Below are 25339 nucleotides of genomic sequence, written 5' to 3'. Positions count from 1 at the left end.
GCTACTTTGAATTCAGAGACTGCAATTTCTGCTTATTTGGTTTGGATGCTCAAGAAGATGAAGTCTCTAACTAAAATAATTCTGATGACTTGTCAAGACTGGCAAAACCTGACATTGGCAGTACATTTGGTTCTGGCTTTAGGAGGGTAGTTTCGGGGGTGATCTGGCTCTTCACATCCAGACAATCCTAAGCCTGTGGTGTTCAATGCAACATACAGATTGATTCTGCATTAGGAAACATGATGGAAAGAAATTCCTTTTTCCATTTAAAGAAAACTAAACAAACTTTATGTATTGGAAGGCAGCAATATCCTCCAGAGTGGGAAGAAAATTGTGATGGATAAACAGCAGAAGTCCCAGGTAGCCCTGCAGCACCCCAGCACTGGCTGCTCATAAAGTTCCAGGCAAAATGAAGAAAGTGGCCAAAATGGCACATAAACTGACTATCAGGTGCTGACAAACCTGGCTCTCTGTCTTGTTTTGCTTTTCCGTCTTCCTCAGGCTTTTTTCGCTCCATCAAGAAGATATGTGTAGTATAAAATGCTGTAGCCAAAATCACTTTTGTAGAGTTTAGAAGATTGACACTTACAGTACTCAACCTAACAGTACCCTCAGACAAACTGTGCAGGCAGCCTCTGTTCCAGGGTACCTCAGGGAGGAGGGACACTCGCTAGGCACAGAGCACACATCCCCAGGAGGCTCCTACTAAATGGACAGGAAAAAGCCAAATTGTTGTCATGGCAAAGAAAAGGGGTTGACACAAATTCCTTTTCCTTGCATCCCTGTACCACAGTAAGACTATACTGGCCTTTGAGACATTTACACATTAACAATGTTCTTTGATAAAGCCAGAATGAAATAAGGAAAAAGCTCTAGCCCCTGTATCTAACTCTGGCAGGCAGCTATCTAGCAAATTATCACCTCTGCAAAACCCTTACATACAGGAAAATATTATTATTGTGGCTGTCCCATCGTGCTTACATTCTGCCTGCTACAATTTAGAATTTAGCTGAAAATATGACTGTAGAACTCACTGTGGCTCAGCTATAATGCTCCCCTCGTGTAGTGAGAATACTGATTATTACTTGCCTTCAGGTTCCTAGAGTGGGATTTGTACATGTGATTCAGGAAATACTGAGGTCAGTAATACTACTTTTGTTACTCTGCTTGAAAAAGCTACATAAACATTTGTGTTAACCCACTAAATTCTTCCTAACCAGAGATATGTGATATAAATTATAAACAAAAAAAATATTTTTATATCAGCTATTATCATATTATTTTCCTCTCATGTATCCTCATTTTCAAGATGCTTCTTGACAGAAGTTTTTCGAAGATAAAATGTATTTAGTAAGCATCTTTCTTCAGCAGGATCATTAAGTAATCTTAGCAGATTATTATTAATTAGATTTTGTTATTGGTATCAGTTTGGTAAATACAGTATTGTTTGACTCCAGGGGGGGGTCAGACACATTGTGCACAATATTGTAGTGACAGCCTGCAAAATCCTGCTGAGCACCACCTGGGCTAGCAGGGGGCTAGCAGTTTGAATGATGATGTTGAGACTGTTACTTAATATTTACTGAACCATCAGGACTCCTTAAATCACTGTATAAAGCTATTGTGAGGTATTATTATTGCCACAGGCTATTCATATTACCCAATTTAAAGGTTCATCCCCCAAGAGGTAACAGTGATAACATCCCCAGCCTTCCAGTCTAAAGAATAGAAATCACTTGCTTCCAAAACAAAATATAATCTTTAAATTGGACCCTGCTCAAATAGCTACCAAAGCCAGAGAGAGCATTATGACACAACTTCCAACACCTATCAATACAACAAAAGGCAGAAAAAAATTCCCCTCTAAATAACAGTTATTCAAGAAAATGTATCCACTGCTAAAGTCAGGCTTCTGCAAAATCTCAGTGGCAGCCCCTTTCTGTTCCTGATACCTGATGTGTCTTTTTCCAAGTGAGTATCAGAGAGAATGAAGATTCTTGTTGTTTTAGTAAGACCAGGCCATTTAATCCTGCTCTTCATCTTTTCCTTCTGCTATTCATGAGCAGCCCAGATTGCTGTTTGTCAATATACATTTGTTCTATTGAGTTATTACAAATAGTTCTCAAACATAATTCTAGCTTTTTATTCCCCCTATGCTGTAGGACTGTAATTGAGACAGCTGATGATGTATCTGAATATAAACTTCCATAAACAGACACTGTGAGTTGGAACTCAGCTGCACGTAGGCCAGCCACACACTTTTTCCACTCTGACTCTTTCTCCCTGCATCCAGTTGGGGAAGATGTTTTGGCTGTGATTCCCCTGTGGCTTATTCCACGTCACAGCAATGACCAACAGGAGTGAGGAAAAAGCTACTGGCTAAATGTCCACAGTTCTCAGTCAGCACACCAAGAATCTCAGGTGAGATGCACTGCTTTTCTCTTCTGAAAGGGATCTGCACTCTCCAGGCAACCTTCAAAGCCTTGCAGCTCTCTTTGTGGAGCCTGTCCTCCTCACCTCTCCAAAGACAAAGAACTTACTGCAGCAGTCAAAACTTCACTGGCTGTGTTTGTTTTTCATATAGTGCAGACAGAGGATATTAGGCAGGAATTTTCTTTACAATCACCGTTTATATCATTCACTCTTGTTCTTTTCATCCCAGAGAAAGCCTAACCTTTTCCCATGGAATTTCTTTAAAGTGAGTCACAGAAGTCAACTGCTGCCCAGGCACTCACAGGAAAGGAGGATTTACATTTCATGTGTGTTTTTAGGAACACTCTCCTGTCACACCATTCGTCTCCATGACTAAATTAGGTCATTCTTTTGCTTTTTCCCTCTTTGTATAGTAGAGGAAAACAGACGTGATTTATCAGTCTGTCATTATGGAGGAGGCTTCATTCTGAATTCGTCCATTCACTTCTAACTCCATGCAAACTTCAGCCTGTGATTCCCATCATTTTGGGGCTCCATAACCAGAGAGCATGACTGGGCAAAGACTTGGATACTTTGGTGATTAAATATTTATAAAACACCTAATTTAGATGGTGGGTGGATGAAAGCAAGGAAGCAACACTTCTCTGTGACGTGGTGTCCCCACAACCCACTGGAAATATTTGGCAGTAAGCAAAGATGCAGAAAGCAGGTACTAGCAAATATGCTTTGTTTCTCCATGTGTGCTTTGTTTCTCCATGTGTGCTGTGCCTGAGGAGCCTCTTGATGGCAAGTCCCTGGGGGACAGGAGGTGTCACTGGACCTCAGCCCCCCTGCACAGCCCGAGAGCAGTGCTGTAGGGCACCCTGCGCCTTTCCACTGGGGATGAGGAAGAGAATGCTACTCTTAAGGATGTGAATGCTTTCCAGACTTTTACAGATTTTAAATTTATCGAATGAGTTTTTAATCTTGTGCCAAAACACCTTTGGGAGCTGCATATGTAAACTTTTAAACCAAAGTAATCTTTTGCACTTGTGATCTGCTCCATTAATAGCATGGAACTGATTGGACTTGGAAGAAACTCATTTACTGCTCCACAGTCACAGAAATCTCCAACAAACAGGGCACTATCTAACTAAGTCTAATGTAATCATTAACTCAAGGATAATTATTTAGAGAATTCCACCATATACAAAAACTTTAAACACAAAATTGCTAGATTAACAGGAGCATCCTCATCATTCTACCTGGCTGCTTTTAGTCTTTTGGGAGAAAAAAAATTATAGTTCTTATATTTTAACACGAGAAGAGACACTTGATCAGGTGTTCTGACCAGAATGCCACACTCACTGCATTTCTCTTCCATACACTCATATTACAGCCAAAAACGAACATGTGTTAAATTAAAACATTTTGGTCCTCAGCAGAGTAAACTGTTGATGCCATGCTGACAGCCTGTTAACAGCCATCAGCTATTACTAGAATTGCTGTGGGAGTTTGTAGGAAGGCATTTGCAAATGCTTTATCAATACAGATTTACCTCAGCAGCGAAAGGACAGACAGCATCACTTGTTGCAGCCTGGGTGGAAAATGCCTTATTCTTCCTCCTAGCCAAAGAAAAAGCACCTGAATAAAAAAAAAAAAAAAAAAATTGCAGGGAGACAGCTCAGGAGCTGCCTGGGTTGGAAGCTAACAGTCTCAGGGAAGGAATGAAGCTTCAGGAATTTCAACAGTTTTCCAATTTTTACCCATAATCAGACAGCACACCTCCAAAGAAAGCTCTCATCATGCTCTTTTGTCCAGTCACTCCAGACTGCAGCTTGATTATTCAGCTGAGATTTCAAGCCCTGATATTTTTAGCATCATTCTCTGGCTTTTTCCCTTTGTCAGCAGGTATATTTGCATTTTTAAATAGTCAAATTCTAATCATAAATGTAGATTAGTGAAAAATCTGTATATCTGTACCTAGATATAAATACTGCTCTGGCTGGATCTGAGCTGGGATGCAGAGATTTATCAGTGGTGTTAGGTGCCCTCTGGACGAGGTAGCTCCTTGCCTTTGACTTTGTCCACCTTGGCTTAAAGGATTTTGAAGTCAAATATGTTTTGCAGATGTTTACACCTCATTACCTCTTTCTGAAAAGATGAAAACTTCACTTGTGCACACTTCCCTCTTCAAACTTTGCTTCAGTTCCTCTGATAGTGAAGGCTTTTGCTAAATTTCACCACATAATTACTGAAGTGTAAATCCCCAGGAAAAATAATTTGCTGAAGAGATTTCTTATTTGCAGCTTAAGAGATGCTGATTCGTTGGTGTTTTACTCTGGCATCGAATTGTAGTATCTTCCTTAGAGCATGCATAACCACTGATTTTTTTAAATTTTCATTTATTTTCATTAATATGCAATTTTGCACAAGTATTTCCTTCAGCTATGCATATTGCTTAAAAAGTTGAACACCATAAATGAAGCACAAGCACTGTACAAAAATTTAGTTGATTTATTCAACAGATTTTGCCTTAGTCTGTCTTGCTCTCTTCTCTACCACTACCACATTAACTAATTCTCTTTTTCTTTTATTTTTCTTCCCCCCCCCCCCCCCCCCTTTTTTAATGTTCTGCAACACATAGGTAAGTTCTTGTTCATTTCAATGGCTGGCTTTAATTCTTGGTGCAATTTAATATTAGCTTACCACTTCTAATAGCCCTTCCAAAGTTTGTTCAGTGGAAAGGACAGGGCACAGTGAGCCCTTGTCTGTGTTGAACAACTTTGCTTGTATTTCTTTTCTGTCCCAATCTGGCACCAAGCAGAATACAGGCATAAACAGTGTCAGCAAGCTCAGCCTCAGTCTGCTGAAAGACCTGTATTTTCCACGAGCAACAAATTCTGCTCTCAGAAAAAGTAGATAATAAAACAATGTGCCTCAGTACCTTCATACAGTCATATGCAGTGGGATCAAAAAAAAGTTTTATACCAGTTAAAAAGCATGACTGGCTGTAGAGCAAAGGAAGGCAGGATTTAGGTGTTAATGTGTAGGTCTTTGCCAGACATACACACTCTTGCAGTATGAGGATTCCTGTTGTTCAAATTCCCCAGAGCAAGTGTTGCTGAGTGGTTATGTGTGGCTGCAGAGAGCCACAGTAAGAGCAGGAGACTGAACTTGAGCTGACATATTGCCTGAGCTTGAGAAGATCATAAAGAACCAAAGGAACAACTTGCAGCATGTACAGACTGCTGGAGGGAGCTCCTCAATGAGGTACATGACAGCTCAGTTGTACAGCAGGGTATAACTAAACACAAAGCAAACCAGCACAAAGAAATGCTCGGGCAAGGTGAGATACCCTGGGAGGCTGTGCTGTTCAAATTGAACCAAAAAAAATCCCCACATTCAGGAAAAACTGTGCACTTCCACAAGAGCAGGACTACACTTCAGAGCAGGAACATGCAGCCAGGACCTCAATTAGAAAACACTACTGTTCTGATCTGCTGGTCATACACAATACCAGCAAAATGCTGCTCTGAACCCCAAGGTCAAGGCAGCCCCAAAGTCTTGAGTGCTTTCAGGGTCAAAAAATATGACTGGGTCATTTAAATTAGCAAGTTACCTTTTGTTTATTCTTCTCTTCTTATGAATAGCTTTAATTATAGCCTTCAGCACAAGCCTCAGTTAGCCTGGGAGGTTCCACGCAGCATTTGCTGCCCACAGCACGCTCCTGGGGCTCCTGCCAGCCCAGTGAAGCACCACGGTGCCAACCCTTCCTCACAGGCAGTGCCATGGCAGCGCTGCAGTGCTGCACACCTCCCTTTGAACTGCACCTTTGTCCATGCAGTGATGTGCAGCTGCATGGGAATTTTCGTGAGTCTGAACATCTCCTCATCACTCCCTCTCTGCAGCACGCGATTTAAGGAACTGGAGACTCCTGAGCAGTGGTACCGGTGCTGTACTAGCTCACTGCCCCATTTATTTTTTGGCAAGCATTTGTCCTCGGGGACTAACAGTGGTTGTGCATCAGGGGCAGGGGGAGCTGCGAGGTCCTGGCACACACAGCTCTGTGCTTGCTGCTCAGCCTCCCACCACTGTCTGCCTGCTCCTTGGAGAAGGCAAGCAACAAAGGAGAAACACTGACTACCTCGATGCTACCAGCTGCCATGGTTCAATAACTAGGTCAGCTAAAGGTTAAACCAGCTGAGGCATAAGCAGCAAGTTTAAATTTAACAAAAAAAAAAAAAAAAAGAGAGAGAGAGAGAGAAACAAAACCAAAACCAAAAACTTAGCAGTCCAAGTCACAGCCATTCACACTGAGCCATCTCATGTCTAGGGGGGCTAAATGCACCTTAGACATAAACCAGTGACATTAAACCAACAATGAAATCAGCCTGTTTCCTTGATGTACCCTGCTGTAATATATTAATAGCTTTTTGCTTTCTGTAGTAAATTCTGTCAGAAATCATAGTCCAATTCCAAATTGTACCATTTACCAAGCCTAATGCAACTTTAAGGACATTACACAGTATTTTGTCTAAGTATTTTTTAATCAATCATGGTTTAACATGCACACGCACATTTCTTAATTTTCCTAGTGCTGTGTAATTGTATTTGAAGCTTAGGATTTTGCTGATTTGGTGGGAAAGACACATCTAGCTTTCCACACTCATGTAGGGCGTACATACTTTGGAGATAGTGTAATGTGAAATTCCTCCACTGAGAAAATCAGAATGACATCTAAGGAAACTGCCTGTAGATCTCAGAGCCAGGTTTAAGCACTGGAAAGATATTTTCTGTGCTAACACTGCCACCCATCGAAAAATAAAAGGCACAGTCTTTGTATGTCCCTGTTTTCATCTCCCTCTTTGGTACGCTGCAGTGTTTTCTTGGACATTTTCTCCTCATTAATAACGTCATGTTATCAGGTAAAAATTGTAAATAAATTAAACCTAAGTGGTAGGTCAAACATAGCTATAAACCAGAAGATAAATTCTCTCCAGAACAAAAACAGTAACGTACAGAAGTTTCCCTGTGAATGGCAACAGGGAGCAGCTAAACCTCTAGCACAAAAACATGACATGTAAAACCATATACATCATCAAAGCATGATGTACATGAGCAGCCTGATCCAACAGAATTCCACCAGCTGGGCTCTTCCCTCCACCCTGGGAGAGCTGCACTTTTCCTTTCTTAGAGGGAGATTCTCCCTCTGACCTCTTGCTATTATCTCTGTGGTACTTACACCTTTTTTATCTCCTGCCTCACCAATATTAAAATGAAACCACGATTGCTTTTTGCTTAACATGGCTCTTTACCTTGTGGTGGAGTGGTGGTTTCCCCTTGATGCAGCCCATAGTTGTTTCCTTGCCCTTGGAAGGAAACCTTGGTTGTGGGAGGTTTCCTTATCTTCAAGTGTCTCTGGTTTCACAACTTCTTCCCTGAATCATGCTTTTACCATTTCCTCTCACAAATCATTAACATCCATATCATACAATGGCCATTGGCAGAGAAACACTTCAACCACGCAATTTTACAATAAATTCCCTTGCACAAAGATTTGATTTTCTTTGTTATTTCTTGCATTTCCCAAGAGTTACCCCTGCACCTACAGTAGCAGGAACTAAATTTTGTTCAGAAAACCAGCTGCTCTCTCCTTCCCTAACTCATCTTTTGCTGTGCAGTCCTGCTCCCACTCTTAGCTTTTGGTCAAAGTTCTTCTTGTTAGTAAAGCCAGCACAAGGTACATGAGGGATGTAAAGGCTCTCCTTGGATCAACAAAAAGACCCAAGGAGACTTTTTTATGAACTCGCAAATATGAATTAAAATGTTTTTAAAAGACAAACTGTTATACAATACTTTAAAACAATGCTCCTTCTCTTTTCCAGTTAGCAAGGTTATTAGCAAAAACCCAATCTTGCTTACGACAAAAGTAGTGAGTCACTTTTTTAAAACACTTATAACTTTGTTTTCTGCAAAGTGGAATTAATTATGCTCTTCTATTGAGAAACATCATATAAATTACGTTTTTGTGTGCTATATGAACCCCAGGGTTTTGTCAAGTGACTGCATCTCCTCTGCAACTAGAGATTAAAAACTTACCAGGATGGCACAGATGGAAAGGTCATTAACAGAGGTAGAGAAATCCATCTGCAAATCTCACTTTGTAAAGGGTTTTATGTAACAGCTCAATCTCACTGAGATGTTATTGAATAACAGGCAGCATGCTGGAAATCTTCTAATGCTTCACACAGCCTGGATTAAGGACAGGGGGTTAAATCATTGTATTTCTTATTGTCTAAAGGATGAAGAGTGGAGAGTTCTGGACTGGTGATTAATTAAATATGGATGCTATTATGATTCTTTCAAAATGAAAATAAAAAGGCAGCTAAAAGCATGATTTATTTTTCACTTGACACGGTCTCAGAAATGAGCAAGTCTCCAGAAGTTCTTGAAAAATTTAAGGACTAACCATTTTTCAATTAAATAGCAACAGAAAAAAAGTGAGATGACAAAGACAAGATACTGTTTGGGTAACCAGAGAGTTAGCCCTGGACAGCTTTAGTTAGGACTTCCCATGCAGTATTTTTACCTTCATGGGAGAGTGTGAACTGTTTCACAAGACAAAAGTTTATGAGCTGTGTAACCAGTGTCAGTTATCCAGTTCCCCAGCTGATGGAAAGTTCCTCCAAGTCCAATGATCTCTGTTGTTTTATGATCTGAGGTTGCAGAAATTCTTTCCAGTTCTTACCACAATTCTGGCAAATCTAAGATGCTTAGCTGCCACTTCTAACTCCTTAGCTGGATTCACTTATTCTCTCAGGTTATCTAAATTTTCACCTTATTTACTAATTTTGCTAAATATGTGGTAAAGGAAACAACTGCAGCAATCTGATCACTAAACTTGAGCAGCACAAAATCAGAAAATCTCAATGGGCAACAGCAAAATTTACACAACTTCACTGTTGGATTTCACTGTATTTGAGAAACCTCTGTGCAAGCACAGTTATCTTTGCTTTGATTAGGCTTCACACAATTGTCACTGTTTGCAACTGAAATTCTCCTTAAGATACAAGAATTGCAACATTGTTTTCCTACACATCTTGATGTGAAGTTGATCATTCTTAATGATTTGCATTCTCCCATTCTCCCCTTACTGCCCTACAGAGATGTACATTAATTTTTCTATGTAATTTTGTATGCAAGATTATTGGAAAAATGGTGCTTCCAAGATTTAGGGTGAATAACGAAGAAAAAAATTTAAATTAAAAAATTTTAATTACTTGGAGGAATGAAAGCAGTCTCCTGGTTATGTCTTATTAGGCCAACTTCCTAACACCTCACTTAAATTTGCATACCATCCCCAGTTTATTGTCAGCAGATGAATTTAAACTACAAGATCCTTTTCACCAAAGGCACAGGTGTGTTTGTCTACTGGCAAAATATTATTCCATCTATTCCTCAAACAGCCATGGACCTCACTCTAATGCAAATTGTAAATTTAAATTCTATGCAGCACCTGCCATGGAAGTAAATAGGTATTTTCAAATAGTCCCAAACAATGTTTATAAAAATATTTGAATAACTGCTGAAGTCCAGGGATCAAATATGGTTGAGCCTGGGACTTCAGAGCTACAGACAGAAATGAAGCTGTGTGCCACCCCTTGCAGGAAAAATAATAATGATGGACTTAGCCACATGAATCCCTAGAGGACAGATCTGGTTTCCAATACATGTAGTTTCTACTCCTAACTCAAGTAACCAGAAACTTTCAGCAGATTTTGGTGAGATTGGATTTCTGGTATCTCATTAATAGATGGTCAATAAAGCACAAAATATTTATAATAATTAAGTTATAATATTATGAGTTAATTCCCTAAGAATAGTGCTGATGAATAAAAAATGCACCTCCAGCAACTCCATATACAAGGAAACTTAGCAGCAGAAGCTTATTTAACAAGGAATAATATACAATATAAAGACTTTCAGAACAGCCTGGACTGTTGCCCCAAATTTACACAATTATTCCAACATCAAAGAGAATCCAGGTACACAGCAGCAGTGGCATTTCTCTTTTCTTTTGCTTTTTCACTGGCCAGAAGAAACCAATAATTTGAAAATACTGAACAGAAGGATTCTTCAGCAGGACTAGAAAGCAACTGAAAATACTGGCACGGACTTCTCCCCACAGCTGCATGCCCAGAACCATTCTGTGCATGTGCTTGTGTGCAGGGGTAAGAAATTGCAACTTATCCGTTGCTTGGACATTTAAATAAAGCTATAAATGCTAAGAAATTGACCTGCCATTTTATGTGTCTGCTTTTGAAGTGAAACTGCTCTGTTTATGCAGAACACTTGTTCTGTTTACTCTGTGCCCTCAAAACAACAGACACACTCACAATCTGTGAAAACTATAGGCTAAATGAGGAGCAAAGAGGACTGGAGAAACTGAGTAGTAAATAACTTTTTTCTTGCCTCAGGCAACACTCCTGCACAAGGCAATTACTAAAGGATTATTAAACAGAAGCAGGCACAGACAATTTTATTTCCTGTCACCTCTACTCTTCTGTTGATGAACATGCAAGCCTTAAGTTTCAGAACAGCCCAAATAAGAAAACCAGGTCATGCTCAGGAGGAGTCACATTTGAGAAGATATTCATCACTAGATGTGGTGGGCTGACCTTGGCTGGATGCCCACCAAGCCACTCCATGCCTCCCCTTCCCAGAGGGACAGGGGAGATAAAATAAGACACAAAACAATTTGTAGGTTAAGATAAAGCAGTTTACTAAAATAAAAGCAAAAGTTTGTGTGTGCATAAACAAAGCTAAAAAAAGAGAAATTTTATTCTATACTTCCCATCAGCAGGCAATGCCCAGCCACTTCCTGGGAAGCGGGGCTTCAGCATGGAAGTGATTGCTTGGGAAAGCAAACACATAAAACTGAATGCAAGACCTTCCTCCTCCTTTTCTTATCTTTGATATCCCAGCTGATGTCACACGGTGTGGAATGTCCCTTTGGCCAATTTGTGGCAGCTGGCCTGGCTGTGTCCCCTGCCAGGACTTTGCCTACCCCCAGCCTACTCAAGGCAGGTGGGATGCTGCAGAGACAGGGCTGCTGTTGGGCCAGCACTGCTCAGCTGCACCAAAACACCGCTGGGTTATCAGCAGTGCAAAGCACAGCTCTGTGAGGGCTGCTGGGGGCAATGAACCCCAGCTCACACACACCCAGCACACCAGAGTAATAACATTTTACACCCATTTCAGATAGTTCTGTCCAAATGCATTACTTTGCTCTGAATGTATATATTGGATAGATGGAAACAACAGAATGTGAACATCAAGGCAAAACTACCAAAGAAGAATACCCATGAAAATATCAGTATCTCCTTATTAGGCTTAGGTTATTATTAATATTGAATATAGAAGCAGTCCTCTTTTTTAGGAATCAAAGTATTATTATAGCAGTTATAAATAACTACTATAATTAATTACTTTAAAATTACAGAGTTCTTGGGAAAAAAAAGGTTGCTATATATTTCTCTAAATTATATTATTGATCTGTACAGATAGAGTCCTTATTTGAATACTACAAATTATTTCACCATATTAAACAAATAATAGAAAAGACCATAAAACTTTTAGCTTACAGAAATGTAACTATAACATGTACATTTCTCATATTCTTACTGGAGGGCTACAATTCATTGGAAAGTTGGGAGATCCATGTTCTTCTTCCTTCCATAGAGAACATCTAGATTTCATTACCAAACTCCCGCTTGCAGATGCTCAATTACCACTATGTTCAAAAAACATGAAGTCCTAAGGGGACAAAAAAAAAAAAAAAAGGCATACAAAACAAATAATTACAATTCTTAAATGTGGTTCTTAGTCCTGAGATCCCCTGGCTGCATTGCACCCAATGTATACCTTCCTCTAAAAACCTGAAAGAGTGAGAAGAAGGTGGAGGCACATTTGCCATGCCCTCACCACCTGGGTCTCTCAGAATGGGACATCCACAGAGACAGAAAGCTAGTGAAAGACCAACATGGGAACTTTTCATTTATCACTAGCCAAAGCTATGCTTCTTTTACTCAGGATTTCTGCCCTGACTTTGTTCAACCTGACTTATTCCCTCTCATTTACCTCAGACTGGAGTCCTTCACAATAATGGCTATCTTTAGTTTAGTGGTAGGGGCCCCATTTCTGTGCCTGAAAGCCCAGGTTGCTCCCACTTGCTAATGCTGCAATTGATGCACTTGGTAGCACAGGAACACACACAGCTAAACAAAACCCTATTCATGCTCAGGGCTGTCAGAGGTTGGAGAGGCCTTTCCAAACTGAAGGTGCTTCCCATGCCCCTTTGCTGCCCCTTAGCTGCCCAGCCAGCAGAGAAGCAGTGCATGATCTGAAATCGTGCCTTGATGCAGAATTGTACTGTTAGCTGCAAACAGGAGCGTGTTCCACCCTGTTTTCAAAGAGGACAGTGAGCTGCACTGCACTATTGACTATTGCTGAGAAGTGCTCTGACCAGTTCAACGAGCTTAGCCTCCACAGCAGTCCCTCCATTTGGAAATTACTGCTCTGAGAGCATTAATCCTGCTCAGTTCAGTGTTTCACGTGCTTCCAAAGAGAGTTGGGAGGCAGTGGCTGCAGCATTCAGCTGTCCACCAGCCCAGCAGGCTGCTTGGGCTTTGGATGGGTCTCTTGGCTATTGTTAATCTGTATTTTTCTGGTTTCACCACCCATAAATTTGCTTTCCTCTGCTAACGACTCTGTAAGAAGTCTTCCCTTTCCCTTTTTTCAGTCCCACCAAATATGAAACTCTTATTAAATACAACTAGCTCTGCATGTAGTCTAGAATAAGCTTATTGTCTAAAATAATTCTGTGTTGCCTTTTGTGGTCAGCTTTACACACAGAAGTTCACAAGCTGTCGCCCACTTGAAGGAGCTCAAAATTAACTCCTTTACCATCACAATTTAAACATGGAGATGAAAAAGTTAGTTTATGTTCATGTATTAGTGAATAACTTACGATCAGGAAGCAAGCACCAATCATGACAGCTTTCATCTTCACATCAAGGTCCATTGGGAATGAGATTCCAAAGTTATCTGTATCTGTAAACACCTCCCTCACAAGACCAGTCCACTGCTTAGAAATCCTCCCAACAGGACAAGTCTCATCCAGAGACTTCACCTATAGTTTAATAAAAAATTTTAAAAAGCATCATCAAACCTGTCATTCATAATATTCCCAAATCCATTTTGGAATAGGTCCATTTAAGAGCTTCAGACTGTTATTTTAATTAATACAGTTATTGAGTGTAAGGGTTTGTACCAAAAGGCAATCAGACTATCAGAAAGTTGGTCTAAAGTATTAAAGGCATGAACTTGATTCTGAATCTGACTGGGAAGTTCAATTCCTTGATAGTGCTGGGATACACACTCTGCTGGTAGTGGTGTCTTTTAGCCAAGACAGTGAATCAGTTTCTCCTGTCAGGCATCAGAAACCTCTCAAGTGAAAATTAAACAAATTACATTTTTCTGTTCACAAACAAAGGTTAGCCCTCTGGCAGCATTATGTTTTCTAAACTTAGAGCCAGTCTTCTAGGTCATGTGAAAGATTAGTTTCCTAAGTAAAATTACAGAAATTTGTTGTAGTAACTATTTGCAACATCATTTTAAACATTAAACATTGTAGCCTTATATATCTTTTTTTTAATGTCCACAAAAACAATGTTGCATTAACCAATATTATTTTAAAAGGAAAGTTGTAACTCTTCAGTCATTCAACTCTGTATTTCAAGTCTAAATTATTTTAACTTACTAGTTCACTGAATGATTATTAGATGATTAAATAAGTGGTTGAAGGAAGTCATTTTAATAAATACCTGATACAGCTTACTATATTTTTCTCAGAGCCTGACATAACAAATTAAAAAAGATTTTGCTGCTAAATATATCAATTAAGTAATTTGTGTGCAGCCACAGGGAATTCTCAGTGATCATTGATGAGTGGCTTTAACATGTAATTTCTGGAAGTTTTTCTGGTTTATCTAGAGTAATTTAAGTATCGAGAGAAGTCATTTGATTATACCAGCATTAAAAGATGATGTAAAAATTAATATATACTACAGTTCAATTGACAGGTAGTAAGTTGAGCAACAAAATAATACCAAACTACTATCTGAAAACAGGCACATGCAAACAATTTTTACATTGCATACCTCAAAATGAATGTCCTCACAACACCGGCACACAACACATGGGCCAGTAATTTTCAGAATATCCTTTCTTTTCTCATCTTGAATGGTAAACTTTGGCAGGCAGACATGCCAGTTCTGGACAACATAACCAATTGTTGTTCCTGGAGGTGCCTGGACTTCCAGCTTCACAGGGAAGAGAAAACCTCCAGGTGAATGATCATGCTTTCCTATGCTAGTGAGACAAAACCCACACCAGCACACAAATGAAAAACAACCTATTTTTCCACAACAATCTGGCCTGGCCTTAGAAAGCATTTTGCTGTGAGTGTCAGAAGACCACTCAGATTGCAGACCTCTTATTCAGCTTTTGCCTTCAAGAAAACAGTAAGTGACTCCTCAGGTTCTGGAGGACACAAACTATGCATCTACAATATAAAGACCAAAGTCCAGTGAAAGAAAGGCAGTGAATATCCCAAAAGCATTCCATGAAGGCATTACAGGGTGCAGCTACTACAAATGCCTCAGAGGAGCTCTGAGTAGGCTTGGATTTAGAGTGTCAGAAGTTGTATCATTGCAGAATTATGTTAAGAATTAAAAAACCTCATGATCTCCTATGTTGAATGCCACTATAGCTTTCAGAGCTGTATGAAAACTCTAGCTGTTATTCTATGAAAGCTGTTGCCTACTGTTCCATTCCAAGCCCATCCCCAGTGCAGACTTCAGCCACAAGTTCCCCGACACGCTGCTCAATCGGATTTTTCTTTACCACAACCAGAATTGCCCAGTGAGTCCGAGAAGCACTTCCTTCCTCCCAGACCACGAACCGCACGCACAAATCCCGCACATCTCCCTTCCCACACCTTACTGGTGAACCTGGCTCATTTCACCTCACCTCGTGGCTGGAGACAAGGCCACCTTAGGGCTGCAGAGGAGGTGGCTGTGGCAGCAGAAGGCGGGCAGGACTCACCTCCTGCAGGCAGCAGGGGCAGCAGCAGGCGGAGCAGCGGAGAGGCCGGTGCAGCGTTATCACCTCGCGGCCCAGGTTGTCCATGATCCTCATGGTGAAGGGCCGTGAGGGCCCGCAGCAGTTCCTGGTCAGGCAGTCCGTGTCCTCTGCCGCAAAGTACACCCTCTGTCCCAGCGTGTTCTTCAGCTCGTACTTGTTGTTTTCTTCAAAGCCAGTCACAACTGAAAAATGGGAAGAAACACGCTGAATTCCTAGGAGTGTCTGGTGAGAAAATCCCCGCCCTTTGGGAAGGCAAAGCCTCTCACAAAGTCTGTCAGAAGCAGCCCCTGGCAAAGGGAAATGATGGAAAGGACCCTCAAGCAGTGAAACCTGATGGAGAAGTTCAAGGGAAGAAGCCACCATGAGCAAGGACATGTGGAAAGAACTGATTCCCATCTATCCCCAGTGTCCCCCGCTAGGCACAGACACCTGAATAAGCACCACCATTACCAGAAACCCAGCAGGGAAGGTTCTGAGGGAAGAATTGAATGGATAAGAGTAAAAGGGAGTTGTGAATTGGGGGTGAAGCCAGAAAAGGGCACAAATACGTTCAGAATAAGAAAGTCACAAAAACCCCCTCAGTCAAGATTTACAGCAAAACACATCAAAAGCAACAAGAGCCAGGACAGAAATTTTAATTAATTTCTATAACAAATGAAAGCACTCTTAAAAGCTTTAGAAAGAACTGTAAAGAAAAATTCAGCAGCAGCATTAGGGGTTATCTGGGATGTATGGTCCATTTTATTCCTTCTACTTGAAAGACATTGATAATACAACTTGGATATTTTTAAAGCACAAAATGAGGAGAGAAGAAGAAAAGCCATTCAGTTTGCTAAAACAGCAGGATTGCCTGTAAAAGGGATCAAAACCAAATGCCAATCCATGGAATTAGGTGGGGTATGACAGGAAAGAAAACAAGATCTTTAAGTGAGGAAGAGAGGAGAGTAGAAATCATTGTTAACAAGTAACATTGGAAATGTGTGACTTCATCTATAACTAGCTATATATCAACTATAGCATTTATAACCAAGATTATTCAGTTGCATTGCTGTGTATCTTTTGAGATATGGAACCTACTAAAAATCTTCTTCCCTCCTATTTTTCCTTCCTCTCCTCCACTTCTTCAGGACTTCTGCAGGAATTGAGACAGGTAATACAAGAAAGAAAGGTGGCAATCACCTTAAAAACAGTGTCAAAAAAAGCCTAAACTTCACTGCTCTTGGAATTATTAGATTTAAATACTTTGTACTTACTTTCAAGAATTTCAAGTTGCTGATGAATTAATATCTGGTCAATCTGCTCATGGTTGAAAAATTAAACAGAATAAACAGTTAATAAGTTGCAATTAAGAAAAAATGTAGTTTTAAGAACCACTGCTGTTTCTTTTTAGAATGAAAATGTATGGATCAATACACAGTGTAGAGGCGGAATATCTCCCAATTAAGCAATGGAATAGCTTGCTCACCTCCTTGACCTCTCCAGGTTAGCAGAAGAGTGCTCCAGGGCACTGGAGCTGATGGGGGAGCTGAACCCAAACTGGTTTGGTGACAAGCACCCAGGGCTAACACACCTGTGCTCCTTCCAGGACTCAGAGCCTGAGAGAGCTCTGACATCATGTCCCAGAGACTCCACACAGACAAAAGCAGGAAATGAGGGTATTTTGGAGTAGAAGCCCAGCTACTGCTCAGCTCTATGGAACATTCAGGGGAAAATCAGCCTCTCCTCACCAGTGCTTTTTTTAAATTTTGCTTTTTTTTTTAGCACTTTGCAGAACTGGCAACAATACATCAGTATTAATCTTTCCAGGGCTGAGATGAACTGTATGTTACAGTACAAAGACATATTCAGTAATGTGGAAACATTTTGCTATTAGCATTCTCTATGCTGTGAAGTCTGACTGACAGCTCTACTAACAATATTAAGAGGTGTGAAGAAAGCATCACACGGAAAATTAAGTGCTTCTAATGTGCTAGAGTTGCCCATATTATAGGTATTTATTCTATACACCTTTCCAAAGGACGTTACATCTCACAAAGAGTAACTTCAGAAATGGGAAGGATGTATGACAGCCCCCTGTCTCTCATCCTTTAGCACCCTACTTGGCAGGAGGGTACTCCACGAACAAGTGCTACATCTCCAACAGGTATTTCTGCATTCAGATAATACAAAAGGCCTCATTTAGCAGCCCACAAGCAGCAACCCATGCCACTGCAACATAGCCAGATGCTTTATTTAGCTATTTCATGGATGCAGGCTGCTTCCCAGAGCAGAATGCCTCATCTCTGGGGAAGGAGGAAGGGTGCAGGTACCTGTGTGAGGTACTCCAGTCCAGGAGGGCAGTTGGGAATAGAAGGAGGGATAGGCATCCAGATTGTCCCACCCATGGTGGGCTGGCTCTGGACAGGTGGAGCGACAAATCCTCCTGGGAACCCCATGGGCTGCGCCTGGAATCCATAGTTCCCTGTGACATTTGGCAAGGTAGGAGAGATATGGTTATGAAAGTCTGGTTATCAGTAAGAACCTGCTGCACATTAATTTCAATCAGTAACACCTGGCAAACCTTCCTAGCAAATTCCCCAGAATGACCACTGAGGAACAGCTGCCATTTTTAACTCCTACCATGGTTGGTACTGCTCAGCACATACTAATATGTAGAACCACAAAGGAAAGAAATTACTTTTTAGCAAAACTGAAGTTAAAAGAAACTATATGGAATTAATAGCAGAAAAGTAAATTGGAGATGATCACCCTTTACAGCCTCATATTCCTCATGCTTATTTCCTAATGGTCTCACAGTTCTGTAACCAAGCCACCCACCTTGGTATGTCCCAGGGACCTGCTGAGGGGAGCCATAGGGCATTCCAGGTGCTGTGGCAGGTGGAGGTCCTGGAAAAATGAAAATATCCTCTGAGTGTGGACCATTTCCTCCTGCCCTGGGTGAAAGATCCCCAGCACTGACTCCTTTTCCAGAGTACACATAGAACAAAATCTAGGCAGCTGTTTCCTGTATAGCACAAATACACATCAAGATCATATTTATGAGCAATGCATGCATCAACAAAACTTAGTGGAGTTCTGGTCCTTAAAGCACAGAAAAAAGACAGGTACTGCACAGGATGTCATCAAGATGTCACAGAATCACATAATTGTTTAGCTTGGAAGGCACCTCCTGAGATCAACTAATCCAAGCCCTACTCAAGCAGGGTCAGTTCATTCTGCCTGGAGCAAAGATGCCTTTGTTCATTGATATTTGGATAGAGGCTTGATTTTAAAGCATTGCTAGGAACTGACAGGCTGCCTTCCAGTACAGAACATGGCAGTGATCCACTCCCCTCTGTGTAAAACCTTTTCTCCTAATTTCTTCAAGTTCAGACTATACTAGTGCCTCACCAGCAGATGGAGAGTGTTATGGATTTAAAAACATTTACCAGCTTTCATTTGTAAGCACAAATAACTTGAATTTCAAGATTACTAAATTATTTTTTTTACTTAACTTCAGAAATCAAGACCTGAAAATGTAAGCTCTACATTTTGCAAAATAGTCCATTTTAAAATGTAAATAATTTCAGGTTAAAACATTCATACATATTTCATATAATTAGAAGGTAAGCTAAGAGCTAAGCTAATATTGCTTGAATGTGCTGTCTTTGATGTTAGCAAAAGTTGACATTTTGGTTATGTTTTACTCACCTTGCATTGTTGTAGATCTGCTTATAGTTCTGCAAAAGAACAATTTTGTCTCATGATTTTTTAAATATATAATTTCACACAAGACCTATTCAGAGTCCTCCATTATTGATAAAACATATTTGCCTCTCTCAACTGTATGGGAAAACAAAATTACAAATACAAGCAAAAATAGACTTGAATATCTCAGCTTCCTCCTAGGCTATGTCTCAACTACTACTTAAGTCTGGCTCTTCTATGCCCACAGTCGTGCTTTGAGTATCCTGAAATCATCCCCAACACAGAAAACACTGGGATATGCAAGCCTCCACTGTGCAGCCATTCAGAAATATCCTGTATTTCATATGAACAATTTACTGCAGTAATTTAAGGGCAGCTGGCTCAGTGTATTGATGTTGGCCACAAAACCTGCTCAGGTAAACCCTGGAGCAGCCACACTACCACCTACTCTGTTCTTTAAGCTATTCCATTTCTCTAGTGGTACTACTAAATAACACATGTCCAGTATTTGCCTTCACAGGATAACAAAGTGTGGTTACCAAGAGGAATAAAAAAAACCCAAAAACCAATGAAACAACACAGCTCACAGCAAAAAAAAAAAAAAAAAAAAAAAAAAAAAAAAAACAAAAAAAAAAAAAAAAAAAAAAAAAAAAAAAAAAAAAAAAAACCAAAGAAAAACAAAACAACAACAACAACAAAAAAAACCACAAACAAACAAACAAAAAAAAAAAAAAGAAAAAAAGAAAAAAACCCACAAAACAATCTAACCCAAAACAAAACAAAACAAAACTACACACAAAAACCCCCACTTACTGATACCAGCTTAAACCTTGAGAGTTATCTCTTTCTCTGGGGTAATGAGTGAAGCAAGACAACAGCAGCAACTGCTATTAGAGACAGATCCAAGTCAGGAGATCCAAACATGGAACTGTAAAAAAGAATGGAACAGGCACTTATTTTTAATAGGATTGAACGCTTTAAAATAGAAAAAATAAATTTAGTTGTTCTCTAAAAATAATCCAATTCAAGTTAATGATTTGTTTGGTGTGATTCTTCTAACTACTTCATTTCAATGAAGATTGTTGGTCAAAGCTGGGAAATGAAACTGAAAGCAATTCCTTCCTTTCTTTCACTCCCTGAGTAAAAGCAGATTTCACAGGGTGGTGTCTGATGCTTCTGGAATGTCATGCATATTCAGTTGCTCTTAAACCATTCCTTTTTAATATACTTTTTCTTCTACTTTACTAACTCCTCTTTACTAACAAAACCACCGTCCTGTTACACACACTTTAATTGGGTTCTGGTCATAGGGTAGATTGGAATGTAGTCACTATATGAATGTAAGAATATCACAAATTATAGAAGAATAAAACTAGCAAAAGATCAGTTTATGCTGTGAGATGTTCCAGCTACATGAACTTCAATGAAATACTGAGAATTACAACTAAACCCCCTGGTAAAGGGAGAGTAGAGACAGAAATCACATGATTTATTTAAAAGAAAGGTTTTGTAGTCGTCCAGAATCTTTCATTGTCCCTACAACCACACACATAAGCCACTGTATAATCTAGGATTTAGAAAAGGTCAATATGCTCTGTAGTAGGAAGCAATAAAGATTTTAAAAAGCACAGCCCACATTTCATTCCTAGATCCCTTTTTATGAATGTCCACCTTTCTTTTCAGTCACTTTCTCATTTTCAGAACTACATAAACCAGCTACATGTCCCTTAGCCTCATGTATGTCACTAGATATGCTGCAAGTAATTCAGACATGTCATAATTATGTTAACTATAGGGCTTCTGCTCTTTATCAGAAAAACAGAATACTAGTATGACAAGTAGTTTCATTTTTTCTCCAGCTCACTAAAATATTGCAAAGAGCACATTAATGTAATGAAAGCTCACAAGCACAAGCATGCTTAGTTGTAGAACAAGCCAAGCCCTTTCCAAGATTTCTAAGAAGTTGTAATATTCAAAAAATAGGAAGCTGAATAGCCAGGAGGCATGCAGTAGTTTTCTTTTTGAGGCTATTTTTCTTTTTAAGTTGCATTATATTACTGTTCAGCCCTGGATTTGAACCCTCATCACTGGAGAAACAGCACGCTTAAAAATCATCTCAGTGATCTAATTAAATGAGTTGGTTTTGTCCAGTGCTAACAAAGTATTATTCAGAGAAGGAATTAATCTCTTTTTTGTTCTGATGGAGCAGGACACCCTCTCCCCTTACAGAGTTTTCCCCCGGGAGCTGGGAGCGCCAGCCCTGGCAGGTCACCGCCCGGGGCTCAGCCTCGCTGGGACGAGCGCACAGCACCGGGCACAGGACCGGGAACAGCCCGCTGCTCCTGCCCGAGGGGGCTCTCCGGGACAGCCCGGGCAGCAGCACCTCCCCTTAACGCAGTCCTTGCGAGCCAGGTCCTCCAAAGGATCCATTCTAACCCAGCCGCTCTGCCCACCGGACGAACGCGGCGCTCGCCCCCGCCAGGCCCCCGCCCCAGCCCCGCGGATCGCGGCGCATCCCCTGGGGAAAGCCCTGGATACCTGACGGGAGGTGTCCTGCATGGAACCCCGCTCGGTAAGGACGCTCCTGTGTGCCTGTGTCCCGCCGTGCCCGTGCCCGTCCCGTGCCGCTCGGGAACTCCCAGCGCTGCGGGGCGGGGAGCGAGGGCAGGGCTGGGCTCCGGGCAGGAAACTGCGGCCAGCCCGGCCGAGAAACGCCGCTATTCCAACAGCTTCGCTATTCGTGACATTTACTTTTTTCATTTCTATCAGCAACAGTGCCGATTCAGTCCTCTTAAAATGAATTAATTAACTTAATTTCTGCCATTTAGCCAGTGGACATCAGGTTGCACACAGGTGATAACACCAAGATCTATGTCCACCCTGAAAGCGGAACAAATGTATTTGGAACAATTTCACCTTGCTTATAAGGCCGGACCTCAGGAGGAAAAATATATTTATGTGGACTTCATAGTTACAGGAAGAAGAATGTACAATACTGAATTGTTTGGGAAACAAGGGACTTGGAGAAAGTTGGCTCACACCCTGATTAACAGCTCTGATGAACAGATCTTCTGCATCCTCTTTTGTACATTCATGTACGTCAGATTGGAGCTGCTGGTGTCCACATATGCCAAAGGAAAGTTGCTTCAAAGAAAACTGTATTTCATGTAAAACACATAAATCTGATCACAGTAATTGGTGCATGCATAAAACCCAAGACTGGGATTCAATAAGTGCAGGTCACCTGCTACATCCTCTGTAGTCTCTACATCCTCTGTAGTCTTTGTCTTCTACCTCCCAAAAGAAGGTCTCAATTTCAATATTAAACTTTTTCCATAAAAAATACCAAACCAAAAAAAAAAATCCCACAAAAGTATTGTTCTAGCCCTGCTCTGGATTTCACCTAAACACCAGATTTGACAGGGATTTGGGGATTTTATTTTGCTTGTTTCCTCAGGTACAGAAGAATCTAATCTAAAGCTGACTAGCATTTTCCCACACATCTGCACTGAGTCCACTAAGAGGATTAATAGCAGACACCAAGAAATAGGTTTTAAACAACTCTTAAGAAATAGGTATAGAATTATTTTGACATGGTTGGGAAATCAGAAATACATGGTAGCTTTTGATGCTACCCTTCTTTTTTACAAGAATATAGCATAGTTATATTTAGCTTGGTTCAGATTTATGCACTGAAACTCAAATTGTATTGCCGTGCAAACATGACTTTTTGACATAGAGATGAACGCTATTTCTTAGATGATAATATCATTGTCCTATCAGAGACAACAAAGATAGCAGCAAATCTCTTCCTTTAACACGCCTATAAGTAGGGAAAAAACTTATTCACCTGCAGTGGCAGAAAAAAAGATGCCATGATTCACAAAATACAAAGTAATTTATCAGTCTTTCCCTGATCAAATATTCTCTTTTTTTTATCTAGCTAGGATCATTGATGTAACTGAGAGTCAGTGTTTTTCTGTTAGATCAGGGGGTTGAAATGGTCAGTACCTTTTAATTTTGTCCAGTGTGCAGATATGATCAGCAGGGGAATGCCTGAAACATTAAGAAAGATAGTTGCAGTTGTTTCAGGAGAAATAAGAAAATGACCATGCTCCTAGTATTTAGTCTTTTACGTTTAAGCATGTTTACCTGAAAATAAACATTCTTTATAGGTTCTTGACCCTGATTTCTAGGATTTCTATGTCGCTTATGGTCTAGATATTTCTACTGCTTTAAGTTCTGATGCTCCTGATGTTGGCTCTTCATCTGATCCTGTGGTGCCCAACACCAGAAGTGGGACCAGTTCTTCCACCTGCTTCTCATGCAGAGGTCTCCAGTGACCTGGAGTTGGGTTGATGAAAGCAGCTCTCATCTTTCTTGCTAACATCCCCTAAACAGCTCTCAGTGCTCAGGCAGGACATCTGTGTGAGGGGACACGGGAGGAAGTTCACTCAGGGCTCTACATGAGAGCAAACAGCCTTTGTGCAGCTCAAACTCTGTTTCACCTCATTTAACCTCAGGCATGGCATTGTTTGCACTGCTAAGGAAATAAAAGTGGTTACCATGGGGTTTACCTTCCATGCCTGTGGACACAGTCCCAAAGAAAACTCCCTTCTCCGGTGTTTATAATCTGGAAAGAAAACCTGGAACAGCAACAGACATGGGAAATGAAGAGAAAGATAAGCTGAGAGTAGTTGTCTTTATAGAAAAGAGACAGGATGTGAGGTTTGAGGCACAAACTTGAGGGGGCTACCAGGAAATAAATTAAAAGAAAGAACAAAAGAAAAGGAAGGAATAGAAGAGAAAGAAAGAAAGAGAGAAGAAAGAAAAAGATTCCTCTCAGTGGCAGGCCAGGAAAAGCTCCTGAGCTGCACTGGCTGGAGCACCAGCCATGGGGTGCAATTTCTTTTTTCTGCTGTTTTCCATCCTTCACTTGTGCACATTTTGGGAAAACCTTTAATTGTAACAAACAGTGATAAGTCCTTTGTCTTCAGGTTACAGTATTGGGCCTGTACTCATGTGTGCAAGTGGTTATCTTAGCCTTGGAACTTTGGGCCTCAGCAATGCTGTTGGAAGGTGATTTAAATATGCAGAAGAATTGGCAGGAACATTTAGCATGTCTGTATAAGTTTGGGGAGATGTAATGAGTCTGAATCAGTTAAATAGATTCAAACTCTGTTCTCTAGCTGTGGTGTGGGGGTTAGGCAGATAGATTCCCCCTCACGCCCTGTGCTGAAAATAAAAGTGATTCAACTTTCTGAGACTGAGATTATAGCATTAGTTTTATTCCTGACTTTTGATGACAAAGTGATAATGACCTGATACAATTTTCACAACATTTAGAACTTGCTTGGAAAGTTTAGATTGTAAAAGACTGCCTCCCACCTAACTATTCACATTTAAGGAATCTTCTCCAGAATCAGTAAGTTATTTTCCTTCTTTCCATTTATAGTACATGTTGCATCCAAACTAGTAGTGGTTTTGAAAGCAGGTAGGCAAATAATGTAATGTTCCAATAGGCAAAATCTACATTTTAATACAGCATGATGAGTCTAACATGAGCACACCACCAGTGTCACAGACATGATGTACATGCAGTAAAAGGCAGTTTAAATCCAAGCATTTAAAAAAGTACATAAATTGCAATTCTTGGTATTACTATTTCTTCGATATGGAACTGGCAAATGGATTCAATCCTGCTAACATTTGATAGGCATCTGACATCCCCTGAATCTCAGTGTAGTTCTCCTTTTGGTAGTTAGGCCTTCACTAATTTAATAGAATATGCATTCATGAAGCCAGAAGAAGCAGCTAACACATCATCTCTGTATTAAAGATTTGTAATTGTGAAATTGTAAACAGGCCTGTTCATTTATTTGATTTCATTCAACAATGTCAAGTCAGTCATCAAGCCTGCAGTCTAACAAATGACAGGGAAACTGGGTGAAAATGGGTTTAGTGTTGTAATGTCTTAGTTAATTCAGCATCCAGATAACATCAGTGGACAGTTATGAGTTCCAAACCACAT

General features: G+C 40.4%; 1 protein-coding gene across 4 annotated transcripts; it reads right to left on the bottom strand.

Moving 5' to 3' along the window:
* Nucleotides 1-11204: 11204 nt before the first annotated feature.
* On the bottom strand, nt 11205-21925 carry LOC121341123 (phospholipid scramblase 1-like). Of its 4 annotated transcripts, none has more exons than XM_041414379.1 (10): nt 21847-21925; nt 20122-20236; nt 19312-19340; nt 18439-18507; nt 17931-18082; nt 16875-16917; nt 15583-15803; nt 14637-14798; nt 13445-13606; nt 11205-12231 (listed from the first exon to the last, which is right to left on the bottom strand). In XM_041414379.1, the coding sequence occupies exons 3-10, from the start codon at nt 19316-19318 to the stop codon at nt 12199-12201; spliced, it is 849 nt and encodes a 282-aa protein (XP_041270313.1). In that variant the 5' UTR covers nt 19319-19340; nt 20122-20236; nt 21847-21925; the 3' UTR covers nt 11205-12198. The 4 variants fall into 4 exon arrangements, with proteins under 4 accessions (XP_041270313.1, XP_041270314.1, XP_041270315.1 ...); XM_041414380.1 differs by having other exon boundaries at nt 20128-20236; XM_041414381.1 differs by having other exon boundaries at nt 20138-20236.
* Nucleotides 21926-25339: the final 3414 nt, after the last annotated feature.

Source organism: Onychostruthus taczanowskii, unplaced genomic scaffold (assembly GCF_017590055.1).
Source record: "Onychostruthus taczanowskii isolate IOZ18803 unplaced genomic scaffold, ASM1759005v1 scaffold45, whole genome shotgun sequence".
Taxonomy (NCBI): Eukaryota; Metazoa; Chordata; class Aves; order Passeriformes; family Passeridae; genus Onychostruthus; species Onychostruthus taczanowskii.
Note: the sequence above shows the minus strand (reverse complement) of the source record. Positions and strands in the feature narration are given on the sequence as shown.

Coding starts and splice junctions, on each gene's coding strand:
- LOC121341123 (XM_041414379.1), bottom strand. Junction 16,918..17,930: donor GACTGGAGTACCTCACACAG/GTACCTGCACCC, acceptor AACCATGAGCAG/ATTGACCAGATATTAATTCA. Junction 14,799..15,582: donor GCCCCTGCTGCCTGCAGGAG/GTGAGTCCTGCC, acceptor TTCCCTGTGAAG/CTGGAAGTCCAGGCACCTCC.